General features: G+C 34.0%; 1 protein-coding gene across 5 annotated transcripts in view; it reads left to right on the plus strand.

Annotated features, from left to right (window-relative positions):
* The window catches only part of LOC118040576 (THO complex subunit 2), a 29153-nt gene extending 18847 nt beyond the window's left edge, over positions 1–10306 (plus strand). For 2 of the 5 annotated variants that reach the window (XM_035047547.2, XM_035047548.2), the window contains exons 21-32: positions 1285–1413; positions 2453–2556; positions 3384–3564; positions 3771–3952; positions 4091–4697; positions 4953–5057; positions 5895–6050; positions 6144–6224; positions 6296–6760; positions 7057–8187; positions 9287–9603; positions 9966–10306. In XM_035047547.2, coding sequence (XP_034903438.1) covers positions 1285–1413; positions 2453–2556; positions 3384–3564; positions 3771–3952; positions 4091–4697; positions 4953–5057; positions 5895–6050; positions 6144–6224; positions 6296–6760; positions 7057–8187; positions 9287–9603; positions 9966–10035 — 3528 coding nt within the window. In that variant the 3' untranslated portion in view covers positions 10036–10306. The remainder of the gene's footprint in view (positions 1–1284; positions 1414–2452; positions 2557–3383; positions 3565–3770; positions 3953–4090; positions 4698–4952; positions 5058–5894; positions 6051–6143; positions 6225–6295; positions 6761–7056; positions 8188–9286; positions 9604–9965) is intronic. The other 3 variants (XR_004686101.2, XM_035047549.2, XM_035047550.2) reach the window with 3 other exon arrangements.
* The last annotated feature ends 3343 nt before the right edge of the window (positions 10307–13649 follow it).

A 13649-nucleotide genomic window follows, 5' to 3' on the forward strand; every position in this document is an offset into this window, starting at 1 on the left:
TGTTTTGTTTTATTTCTTTTTTCTTTTTCTTTTTCTTTTTTTAATTTTGTTATGATTTTTTTTTTAAATTTTTTTTTGTTGATTTTATCTTTTAATATTAAGATGATTGAGAATTTGATTTTATAATTTGTATTTTTTTATTTTACCTTTTTATATGGTTTGCAGGTTTGCCAGGGTAACCCGGGTTGCCCTGGTTTACGAGTTTGGTGGGTTTTTTTTTTTTTTAATTGAACTTTATTTTTTTATTGTTTATTCTTTCTCATATAGTTAAAAAAGAAAAATAGTTTCAGATAAAAGTTATTTTATTAAATTTAATAAAGTCCATGGATCTATTCACATGTTTGGCTAGTTGACTTGATTTGATTCGCAGGTCTGGCAAGTTTAACTTTTTTTAACTAGTTTTTTATTTTTATTTTTATTTTTTGTTTCATCCTTAGATATTGGGTTAATTGAGAATTCAGTTTCATCCTTTTATGAAGTCATTGTAATCTAAAAACAATCCTCGGTATTGAGTTGGTGTTCGATTTTGTAATCATCTATTTTTGTTATCATATAGTTAAATAAAAAAATAATTTTGAAAAATAAAATAAAATCCCAGTGGAGTCCATAACCTAGTTCACAAGTTTGGTGTACTAACCTGACTTGATTCACAAGTTTAACAAGCTTACCCACTAATAGGATATGTTTTTTTTTTTTTTTTTGTCTTTTAATTATTTTTAATTTCATCATTTAATATTAGATTGGTTGAGAAATAGACTGCATTATGGATTTTGTTTGCTTTTTATAGGGAGAATTGTCTCAAATAAGTGTCTATTTTTAGGTTGATGCTCAATTTTGTGAGCATCTATTTTTATCATATATTTAAATAAAAAAAGTTTATAAAAAAATGTTATTAAACCCAATAGAGTCCATGACTCGAGTCGCAGGGGGACCGAGGTAGATCCAATCTATCATTGTCTTAATATTTTTTAAGACTGTCATCTTGAAGTATTTTTTAAAGCCAAGTCATGTTTTAATTAATCATCAAGGTTGCATTTGGACCTATGAAATCAATCGATTTAAGTCGCTTGAGTTAGGTAAAGAGCCAAGTCGGGAGGTTTCAAAATTAACCCATTTAGTCAGGTTTAATAACACATTTAAAAAATTCTTCGTGCTTTTAATATTGTTCTTACATTAAAAAAAAAAAAATTGGTCTGACTCGCGGTGGAGTGCAGGCCAATATACTAGTAACTTCTATCTAGACAATTGAGTTGTTTGTTAACAGTGGAGCTTGTGATTTTTCAGGAGCTTGTTCAACAAATGGCAAATGTTCAATACACAGAAAACTTAACAGAGGAACAGTTAGATGCCATGGCAGGGAGTGAGACACTTCGGTATCAAGCTACTTCTTTTGGAGTAACACGGAATAACAAGGTCTCAATGCCCCCTTTAAGTGTTCCAAGCAATTTTAGCCAGTTATGTTTCAAGTAGTTGATTATTTCAATGGAGGCACATATCTGAGTATATTAATGGTTTAGTTTCTTACTGAATTTGGATTCCATGGGGGGGGGGGATCATGTGTTTTTCCTTTTCACTTGGATTTATTTGACTAACATATCTACTTTCTCTTATATCATCTGGAAATATTTAAATTTTAATCAAACAGAAGTGAATGATGTTGATTCTTGTAATCAGTGCCTCTAGTTTGAGATTGATGCAAACTTCATCTATTTACTTTTGTATCATCTGGGAACATTTATGTTTTTGACAAACAAAAGTGAATGATGTTGATCGTTGTGATCAATCCCTCTAGTTTGGGATTGAGGCTACTGGATTTTATTCTAATATTACACACCCAAGGTTATGTGATGTCAAAATACCCTGATATTGGGCTATCTCTCCGCATGTAGTCCTAGACCATTTAAGTAAGACAAATGAAAAAAAAGAAAAGGAAAGGAGGCTAAAAGCATTTCCTGTGACCTGGTGATTTATTTAACACAGTTGCGGCAAACCCAGCCCAACGTGTGAAACTTACTATTTTAAGGTTTACCATATAGTTTTTTGAAATACAAGATCTTTTTGGAAATGATGTAGGATTTTTTTTTGTCTTTTTCCTGCAGACTCTATTTGTTGTTGCTCAAAATACAGATTCTTCAGTCTCCTAAACTTGCTCCAAGAAGCAACTATATGCTATTAGATTAAGCTAGGTATCCTAGGGTTCCCTCAGGGGCCTGTGCTCTCTCTCTATATCCCTGTTGATAGTGTACCATGCTTATGATTTGGTTTACATTTCCTTCCATTGCTGAACTTGAGCATTTATCTGCAAGCTACTTGAACATGAAATTGTTATTACAAAGGATGGAAGTTTTGACTGTGATCTGAGTTTTTGCTTTGACACCTCAGCCATTCCCTGAGTTAATTTCAACACGTCATGCTGACTAACAAGCTAGGTTCTAATGTATTCTCTCTGCAGGCGCTGTTCAAATCTACTAACAGGCTACGAGACTCCTTGCTTCCTAAGGATGAACCAAAGCTCGCGATCCCCCTTTTGTTACTTATTGCTCAACATCGATCTGTGTAAGGAGTAGAACTTTGTATAATTGCTTAATTTAATAGATATTCTTCACAAAAATATTTCTGAAAATGTTTTGGTTTTTTTATCTTGCCTACATTGACATTTACCCTTTTGCTTTCTTTGATCTATTTTTTTTTTTAAATATTTTGCCTTTCATTTCAGCATGGATGATTTTGAATTTAGCCTCTTTATATGAAAATCTGTTTCCATCAAGTGCAACATGTCTCTGAATATTCTTGTGTGCACGTCTGAAATGGTTGTACATCTCTGATTGTTTGTATATAGTCATCAATGTTTATACAATTTGGTCCTTTTTCTAATGTAATTCTCTCTTTGACTGTTTTAATTGTTGAGTAATTTTGCTATTTATATTTGTAGTCCTCTTTGGGTGTCTGTCTTAGCTTCTGACATGTTCTTTGTGAGGTTGTCCTCACAGCTATGCTGTTGTTTTCTGATTTGAGAACTATTTTAAAGGCATGTTTAATAACAGTCATGTTTCCCCAATGAAATAGACTGTCATCGACAATGTAAAGGAGAGCCACACTACAGTTTTGGATTTGAGTCCAGGATCTTTAATTTGAAATTTCGATTCCTGTTTTCCACTTGTTTTCCAATGTCCTATATAGTAAACTCCTTGACTTGATGCCAGGATCCTTGAAATTTCTGATTACTGTTTTTTTTTCCCTTCCACTCCTAAGGTCACAAACAATTCTTATCTATTCTGTACTTCCAATATTTTTATGCCGATTGGTTGAATACCTCAGTAATTTGTCATGGGATGTACCTGGTGCTTGATGGACTGCTGACTGTTCATAATTTTTTCCTCCAGGGTTGTCATAAATGCAGATGCTCCTTACATTAAAATGGTCAGTGAGCAGTTTGATAGGTGTCATGGAACTCTTCTTCAATATGTGGAATTCCTCTGTGGTGCTGTGACACCACCCTCTGCATATGCTCAGTTGATTCCCTCTCTTGATGATCTTGTCCACCTGTATCATCTTGATCCTGAGGTATGTCCCCCCCTTCTGTGTGTTTGTGTGTATTGCTTGAGCTCCTAAATTTTCTGTATTTTGTTGATCAATTTCTCCTACTATGTCTGCTTTATCATTTCTACATTACCTTGAAAGAGTTGCTTACTGTGCATTTTTAATTTAGTTTTTATGAAACCTTATGCTTGAACATAACTTTAAATCTGTCATTTTTCTCTGCATTTTAGGTTGCATTTTTAATATACCGCCCAGTCATGAGACTCTTCAAGTGTGAGGGTAGTTTAGATGTTTTCTGGCCCTTAGACAGCAATGAAACAGTAACTACTACAAGTGCAAACCTGGAGCCTGAAGCTAGAGAATATTCTGGCAGAGTGATTCTGGATCTTGGCTCTCTCCATAAGCCTGTAATGTAATAATCTTGTCTTTTAATTTGATTGCCTTGGTAGATTTCTTGGCATGTGATTCTTGTTCTTATTCGATGATGAGTGATTTTACAAAGAAAGTTGCTTTTATTGTAAAGAAGTGATCATATATCAATCTTGTGCAGGTGGTCAGATCTTCTTGAGACTGTGAAAACCATGTTGCCTTCAAAAGCCTGGAATAGTCTCTCACCTGATCTCTATGCTACTTTCTGGGGACTCACACTTTATGATCTATATGTCCCTAGAAACCGTTATGAGTCTGAAATTGCCAAGCAGCAAGCTGCTCTTAAAGCTCTGGAAGAGCTTTCCGATAATTCTAGTTCAGCAATTACTAAAAGGAAGAAAGAGAAGGAAAGGATTCAAGAATCTCTCGATCGTCTGACTAGTGAGCTCCATAAACATGAAGAAAATGTATCTTCTGTTCGTAGACGACTATCTCGTGAAAAGGACAAATGGCTGACTTCTTGTCCTGATACTTTGAAAATCAACATGGAGTTCCTTCAGCGCTGTATTTTCCCCCGTTGTACTTTCAGCATGCCGGATGCTGTATATTGTGCCATGTTTGTGCATACTCTTCATTCACTTGGCACACCATTTTTCAACACTGTAAACCACATCGATGTTCTGATATGTAAAACATTACAACCTATGATATGCTGCTGTACTGAATATGAAGCAGGTAGACTTGGGAGGTTTTTGTATGAAACTCTCAAGATTGCTTACTTCTGGAAGGTATTGACATTTTCATTGTCACTTTTTGTTATTCAGATTCATTTTTACTTTAATTATTTTGAGTTTTTTTTCATGAAGTTATATAAAAAATAGATTTTTTTCACTGAAATAAATCATAAATGTGCTTACACAAGTGTGTGTTTGTTTGAATTTAGCACTTGTATTTAATTGAATTAAGCATTTATTTGTGTTTCCTTTTCCCAGCCCTCCTAACCTTATGCTCTCCTTTTTTCTATTGCAATTCTTTGCTGCCAGAGTGATGAAACTATATATGAACGTGAGTGTGGAAATATGCCTGGATTTGCTGTGTATTATAGATTCCCAAACAGCCAACGGGTTACATATGGTCAGTTCATTAAGGTTAGTTCTTGAGATTGAAGTTGTATATTTTCTTTCTAAGTAGTTGTCATTTTCATAAATTGAAATATCTTTCTGAATAGTTTCTTCATGATCAGGATGACTTTGCATAAGGTGTTGGTTCTTTATCTTTTTCTATTTTTTTTAATCCATCTATTGTTCTACATTCAATTCTATTCATCTACATAATGCGTCATTCCAATTAGAGAAGAAAAATAGCTGTTATTCAGCCTTTTATGTGCTTCTTATACTGTGCATATTGGTCCTACTTTTCTTAATTTCATAATTGGACGTGTTAAATTGTGGACTTGTGTTTATGCAAGGATCCCCATATTGAAACTAGTTATCCTTGGGAAATCCGGAAGTCATCTTTTGGTATGCACCAGTGCTAACCTGTGGTATTAGTTAAAAATCTAGAAGGTTTTAAGTGCATAAGGTCTTGTAAACGTTATTGATTCTTGTTGCAAATCCAAAGCAGAACGAGATTAAGCTATAAGTAGTCTCCTGGAAAGCTCACCATAGAAATTATATTATCTCCATTGATATATTACATTGAAGATCATTCTCTTTTATTTACCTGACCCTGTGCTGCATCTTACTTTTTTATTTTGCTGGCTCTGTCTTACATTCTTGCATTTCTTGTTTATTTTTTTCTTTTATTTTCATTTTCCTTTGTCCGAGTTCAAGTGTTTTAGTCAGTGTATTCATAGTTTTTTAAGGCACAGAGATTTGAGATTTATGCAATCACCCGTTGAAACCAGATAATGTGTTTACTTTTATACCATAATTGAGATTGTCAGTGCCAATTGTTTACTCATTTTATCTGCTCTTTGGTGATAGGTACACTGGAAATGGAGTCAGAGAATGTCTCGGCTATTGATTCAGTGTCTGGAATCATCTGAGTACATGGAAATTCGAAATGCTCTTATTTTGTTGACAAAAATTTCTGGTGTTTTTCCAGTTACTAAAAGGAGTGGTATTAACCTTGAAAAACGAGTAAGATATGTCAAGAAAGGTGACCTTTATTTATCTCAAGTTACCTTTTTCAGTACCATAACTTTAGTTTTCTTTCCCTCATATTCTGTACAGGTAACTAGAATCAAAAGTGATGAAAGGGAGGATCTCAAGGTTTTGGCAACAGGTGTTGCTGCAGCTTTAGCTGCTAGAAAGGTTGGTGGGATTCACTAGTGAATTTAGCTGCTCTTGTTATATGTATTTAAAAAATTTCTTGTCATTTGCAGCCTTCATGGGTTACAGATGAAGAATTTGGCATGGGATATCTTGACATAAAGCCTCCATCTGCTGCATCAAAGTCTTTATCTGGAAATGTAGCAGCAGCACAAAACAGTTCTGCCCTTAATGTTTCTCAAGGTGAACCTGCTGATGGAAGAGCACTTGTAACTGGAAGCCAACATGGAGATCCTGGGAATTCAAACAGAGATCAGGTATCCAGAGCAAAACATGCTGATGGGAGGTCAGATAGAACAGAAAATATCCCACATTTGAAATCTGATCTAGGACATCAGAAATCAAAAGGTGGTTCATCAGCCAATGGGTCAAATGCTCAGTCAGATGTTTCCTCAGCTGCTGTTCATATAGGTGCATCAAGATCAGCAGAAAATCAGAAGGGGATGGATGACTCCACAAATAGAACATTGGAGGATAGCACTGTCAGAGTTGCTGGAAAGAACTTGGTGGAGTCTGAGGTATTGTCTAGATGGTGCACGTGGACAGTTTTATCTAGTGTCAATGCCGGCAATTTTAAACATTCATTATTTCTCATCTACTTATTAAATAGTGGTAGTGGGAATCGTTCTTTTTAATTATTGTATTGAGGGAAAGAAAAAAGTAAGGATACCTTTTTCTGTTTTGCTGGTTGAAATAGACATGAGGTAGTGATTTTGAAATTTGGGATCCATAAGATATGTATTATTTCTTAACATCCTTGAAAGGATTTATTATAGTCTACCTTTGGCTGATTTGTTTTCCTCTTTATTGGCAGTTGAAAGTTTCCACAAAGCGGCCAGTGTCTAAAACACCAAAGCAAGATGTTGTGAAAGATGACAATAAATCTGGAAAAGGTGTTGGCCGAACTCTATCCTCCTCCACAAGTGACAAAGACATCCAGGTTCATTTATCAGAGGGAAGACAAGGGGGTGCTTCTAATGTTTCTTCTGCGCTCACATCGAATGGTAATGCTCTTTCAGTGTCTGAAAAAGTCTCTACTATGTTTACAAGAACTTCTGATTCTTATGGTGTAGAATCAAAGCCAGATAGTGGAGGTAACAAACCTATGCTAAAGGATGAAGCAACTGAAGTTGCTGATGTGCAGAAGCCACCTTCTCGACTTGTTCATTCTCCTAGGCATGATAACTCTGTTGCTGCTTCAAAGTCTAGTGATAAATTGCAAAAGAGAGCAAGTCCTGCTGAAGAACCTGACAGATTAAGCAAACGGCAAAAAGGGGATGTTGAATTGAGAGATTTAGAGGGTGAAGTTAAATTCTCTGAAAGAGAGAGGTCCACCGATACTCGATCTGCGGAACTTGATAAAGTGGGAAATGATGAACAGAATCTATATAGGAGCGTAGATAAACCTTTGGATAGGTCAAAAGATAAAGGTAATGATAGATATGACAGGGACCATAGGGAAAGATCAGAGCGTCCTGATAAATCCCGTGGAGATGATAGTTTAGCTGACAGATCGAGAGATAAATCAATGGAAAGATATGGAAGAGAGCATTCGGTTGAGAGAGGGCAGGATCGGGTTGCTGATAGGAGTTTTGACAGACTAGCTGACAAAGCCAAAGATGACAGAAGCAAATTACGTTACAATGATACCTCTGCAGAAAAATCTCAGGTTGATGATCGTTTTCATGGGCAAAACTTGCCTCCACCACCACCTTTACCTCCTCATATGGTTCCCCAATCAGTTACTTCTGGTAGAAGAGATGAAGATGCTGACAGAAGGTTTGGAACTACCAGACATGTGCAGAGGCTTTCTCCTAGGCATGATGAGAAAGAACGAAGACGATCAGAAGAAAATTCCTTGGTTTCACAGGATGATGCAAAACGTAGAAAAGAGGATGATGTTCGGGAGAGAAAGCGAGAAGAGCGAGAGGGGCTGTCAATCAAGGTATGCATTAGCTGCTTGCTTGTTGATTCCATTTTGATTTTTAATGAACTTGTTCTAAACTTAATGAGGGACTGGTAACACAAACATATGTAGCATGTATGCCAGACTGCACTGAGCATGAAACTGTTGAATCCAGTTTATCATATCTAGGCATTGTAACTTAATTTAACAGAGGACAAGAAATACTTGTATATCTGACATTTGTGCTTTTGTTTTCATTAGTTCTTAGTGTTGGTTGCTCCCTCAGCTTAAATTGAATTATAATAAATGCAGTGATTAACATCCTTTGTGATGGTAGCTTCATTTCGTTTGCCACCCACATAATTTATTTGTTGCAGTCAGATGCTATTGATCCTCCCATGTTTTTGGCATACTGAGTAATGGACTATCCTTTAATGCTTGAGGTTATATGGACGCAAGCATGAATGTGTAAAAGTGAACTGTTTCACACGTCACTTGTACTTCATGTTTGTTTTTGTTTGCTCTCATTGGAGCTTTGTTGATGTATGATATTTCTTGTGGTCTAGATAAGGTTTCCGATGTTAGACTCAGTATTTGGCATTTGGCTCTCACTGGAGCTGATTGACTTCAGTTGTCTGTATGCTGCATAATTTCTGATGTCCTGGACATTTGGCACTTTTTGCAAAGAGGTAACACTGCGTAGCACATTCTATGTTGTTTGCATAGACGCCATATAAATTACAGGTGCACCTGATCTCTTCTTGGCATGGATCATGTTTTGTAATTTGGTGCTTGTTGGTTTGAGTTGGAACAAAAACCTACTTAAACAAGCAAGAGGAAAGCCCCCAGGAATTTATACAATCCTGCTTCTGCTTCATTCAGGACACCATGAATTTGTGCGTCTGAGTGTGAAATGATTAACATTGCAAGTAGTGAACTGCAACCGTCAATTTTGATGTAGTACCGTATAAAAATGAATAATTTAAGAAAAAAGGGCTCGAATATCATCCAAACTATATATAAAAAAATCGATGATGGCCCATTTTTATTTTTTAAGAACTGGATGCTGTTATTCTCATATTGGTCTCTTTGTGTTTAGAAAGTTTTTTTTGCTTAATCTCTGAGTTGCTATTTGTAGGTGGAAGAGAGGGAAAGAGAGAGGGAGAGGGAGAGAGAGAAAACCAACCTTTCGAAGGAGGAAATAGACTCCAGTGCAACTGCTAAGAGACGAAAACTTAAAAGAGATCATCTGCCAACAGGGGAAGCTGGTGAATATTCTCCTGTTGCCCCACCACCTCCACCCCTTGGTATTGGCATGTCACATTCATATGAAGGTAGGGGGAGGGGAGATCGGAAGGGGGCCATGAATCAGCATGCAAGTTACTTGGAGGAACCTCTCATGAGGATTCATGGTAAAGATGTAGTTGGCAAGATGGGCCGTCGTGATACTGATCCGTATCCTTAAAATCCTTTCTTTAGTAGTAAATAATTTGTGGGCCAATATGCATGCCATCATTGTGTATATTCAATTAAATGATCTACAACTCAGTGAAATTGTCCACATCCCTGTTCTATCTGCTGCAAATTGTTATCTGTGAAGGGGTAATTTTCAGCAATATGCTGTACCTAGCATTTTGCTCTCTCTCGAAATATGTATAGTTCTGTTATACTGGCTTGTGGACATGTAGTACATTAGGCATGCAGTATTAGAGTTGTAGTTTTTCTGTGATGCTAGCTCGTGATGCATATACAAGGCATGCTTTACTAATTCTCTGAAGATCTTTGCTGTATATTGCGAGTCCTTGATCAGCATTTAGTATGTATGATCGGGAATGGGATGAGGACAAGAGGCAGAGAGCTGAACAAAAGCGGAGGCATCGCAAGTAATGGATGGGTCATAGCTTGAGATGTGTTATCTGATGGATGGCTCAAAAGGGTGTGCTTGATTGTGTGAGTTCCCATTCTTATTCTTTCATCCATTTAATTCTACCAGATTATAAATTACAGTGCTAGATTTTTGCTTGTTCGACAACAGGTTCAGGAAATGGCAAGTTGGATTTATGCCATTTTTGTATGCTATTGTAGAATCTGAGCTATGTAGTACAGTGCGACTTACTAATTCTCTCCTAAATTAAGTGTAAAGATAAATTTTGAGATATATCTTGCCTCCTATGCCATGCCTGTTAATGCTTGCTGATGAATCCAATATGCTAAAGTATAACAAGAGAGCTGCTGTTGTAATGGCGGTCTATGTTGCTTATGGCTGCTATAATTGGTAAAAAATAAAGAATAAGGGGAGAACTCTTTATTTCATCAATACCGAGGGACACGAATGGACATGAATAGCTGGACTCTGTTCATTTCGTGCTATGTAGCATTGCTTGGTAAAACGGTTCCTTTTTTCAATTACGAGATGCAACGGTAACACAATTGCCTCTATTCCTCATTTCCTTGTGTCACCAATTTGAGCTTATTGTTTGTTTTGACATGCGTGCTTGGTAATTGCCCTTTGGAATTATTTTTTGGAAATATGAAGGGATGTGGCTGCATCCTGAAGATTAAAGATTGAAACTTCTGTTATAAAAAATGTATTCTGAATGAAACATCCCGTACGATGACTGCTGATTAACAATGTAAAGAGACTAAAAATTAGCCGCCCTAAAGAAGCGTGATTCATCATATCACAAGGATGATAATTTATTTAATCTGAAATGTCAAGACTTTGACCCTTTCCATGGATAAATTTAATTTTTTTTTAATACAATGTATAAAGACACGTGCTTTTTTTTGTTTTTTGTTTTTTTTTAAATGAATCATATATAATAGTTAGATAATGGATATCTAATTTGTTTAACATATAAATAATAAATAGTGTATAAAAAATTTCAACAAGGATGGCAATATAATTTGAACCCAATAGATTCTAATATAAATGGAGGAGTATCATCTGGATAATTATTTATATTTTTAATAAGTAGGGTATGAATATTGTTAAACCTGCATTATATTCGTATAAATTTAATCAATGTTATATATTTATATTATTAAAATATATATATTTTTAATATATATATGTATGTGTGTGTGTGTTTATTATATGATAAATATTATACATATAGATGTGCTTTATATCAATACTAAGATGTGTATATATATATATATATATATATATATTAACTATTTTATTTTTTTTATTAAATAAGAAATAATAATAGATAATATATACTTGAAATCTAATAAATAATTTATAAATATGTAAATTTCTTACATTGATAGATAATATAAATAAGATATAAATATCAAAAAAATTGAATAGTTATTTACTTGCATCCCTAACTTCATCAATTAGGCTATTTAAAGTATGTTTTGTCTGAGAAAGTAGGGGATGGATGGATGAGAAGTGAAGGATTGGATGTTCATTTTGTTCCCAAAGGATTGAAAGGATCCTTCCTCACTTCTCACTTCTCACTTGTAGTTTTCAATTCTTCCAATTTTGGGCTAATTGGCTCCCATCCCTTCCCTCCATGGTTAGCCAAGCAACTAGAAGAATAGTAACTAATCGTTTTTTTCTCCACCCCATCTTTTCATACCCCCCGGGCGGATACAATGCAAATGTTTAATTGAAATAAATATGCTTTAATTTGAAAGTTTGTGAAAGCCCTGTTGATTCTAAATTCATTTGGATACGAGTAAAATGGTGAGCTAATTTTAATTAACCTTAGTTTTGAGTCTCTCAATCAAGCTCAATCTTAAGCCAAAACATTTAATTTTTTTTAAGTAGTCTATATACATATACATAAGGTTATAAGATGATATTATTATTGTGCATCAACTAACAAAATACTATTCATTGCAATAATGTTTTTTTTTTTTTAATTTCATACTTTAACATTTGGTTTATTATATATTAAACTTTATGATTTGTTACAATTTGTTTTATATCTAGTTATCATAATCTCATGATCTATGTCACGAGTTATGCAAGTTAACCTAATTTACTTCTTTTTTATCTTTTCTTAAGGTGGTTTTTTTTTTCAATTCCAATCCTCGACGTTAATTTTATTAGGAATTAAACTTCATGACTTTTTCGATTTGCTTTCTTTAAGGTTATTTCGATCTTATAGCCTGAGTCATGAGTTTTGCAGGTTAATCTAGGTTGACTTAGGTTGTTTTATTATGATATTTTCTTAGATTGAATATTTTCTCAATTTCATCCTTCAACAATGAGTTGATTGAGAATTGAGCTTTATAATTTTTTTTTTATGAGATTATTTCAATCTCGTGAACTAAGTTGCAAGTTTGAAAAGTTAACCGTGTTTTTTTTTTAGTTTTTCTTTCTATGAGGTTATCCCGGTCTCATGATTCAAGTTATAGGTTTGGTTGGTTAACCCTAGTTGACTTAAATTATTTTTTTAATTATTTTTTCAACATTAGGTTGATTCAGAATTGGACTTTATAATTTATTTTAATTTGTTTTATAAAGAGTTATCATGTTCTCTAACCAGAGTAGCGGATTTGACATGTTAACTCAGGTTGATCCAATATATTGTCATCTTAATAATAATAATAATAAAAAATGTCATTTTGATTTTTTTGGGATGTAAACTACGTGTTTACTGGTTTTTCTGGTTGCCTTTAAATCCACGAAGTCAATCAATCACATCGATTCAACTCTCATATAATTTAATTTTTTTCTACTAAAAAAAAGGTTAGCAATGTTTGGATTATTTTTTTTTTACATAAAAAAACTTGATCTGACCCATAACATAACACATACCAATGATATAGTGCATGTGTGTGTATTAATTCAACATCTATGATTTCAATTGAAATATAAAGATAAATTAAATTCAAATTATACAATACAAATACAATGTCAAACATTTAAACATAATTTCAAAATTTAAGACATTCCTAAATAGTTAAGAGTTAAGACTAAAAAGAACTCTAACTTAAAGTAGTTCAACACAAATAAAATGCCAAAATATTAAGAAAAATAAAAGGTTTTAATACGAAAGAAGCATAAATCAAACATAATCTTCATTATTAACATAAAAATAAGGATCATAATCTTGTAGGGAAAGTCATCAACTAGACATTTCAATATCACTTTGTTTTGTTTTTTAAAACGGTACGAGATATGCTAGCCATTTTGACAAGAACAAAACAAAATTGACAACTTTGATACACACATATTATGTTACCGACATAATTATGGACAAAAACAATCCATCAGAAAAACTCTTATCTGTAATTTATGGACGGTGGATGAGTTTGTCGATCATAAATATACCAATGGATTTACAAACAAACAAAGCATGCCAAAAAAATTTTACTTGCTTTATTTTATCAGTATATCCATCAATAAATATAACTTATCATCGACATAATACCATATGTAATTTTATTGGTGTGTTAATAGTAGTAGTGACATTTATAGTAATTCTTTTTCAATTATCTAGACTATATTGATGGAATAGTTTTGTCGATAACCCTATCAC

Source organism: Populus alba, chromosome 13 (assembly GCF_005239225.2).
Source record: "Populus alba chromosome 13, ASM523922v2, whole genome shotgun sequence".
Taxonomy (NCBI): domain Eukaryota; kingdom Viridiplantae; phylum Streptophyta; class Magnoliopsida; order Malpighiales; family Salicaceae; genus Populus; species Populus alba.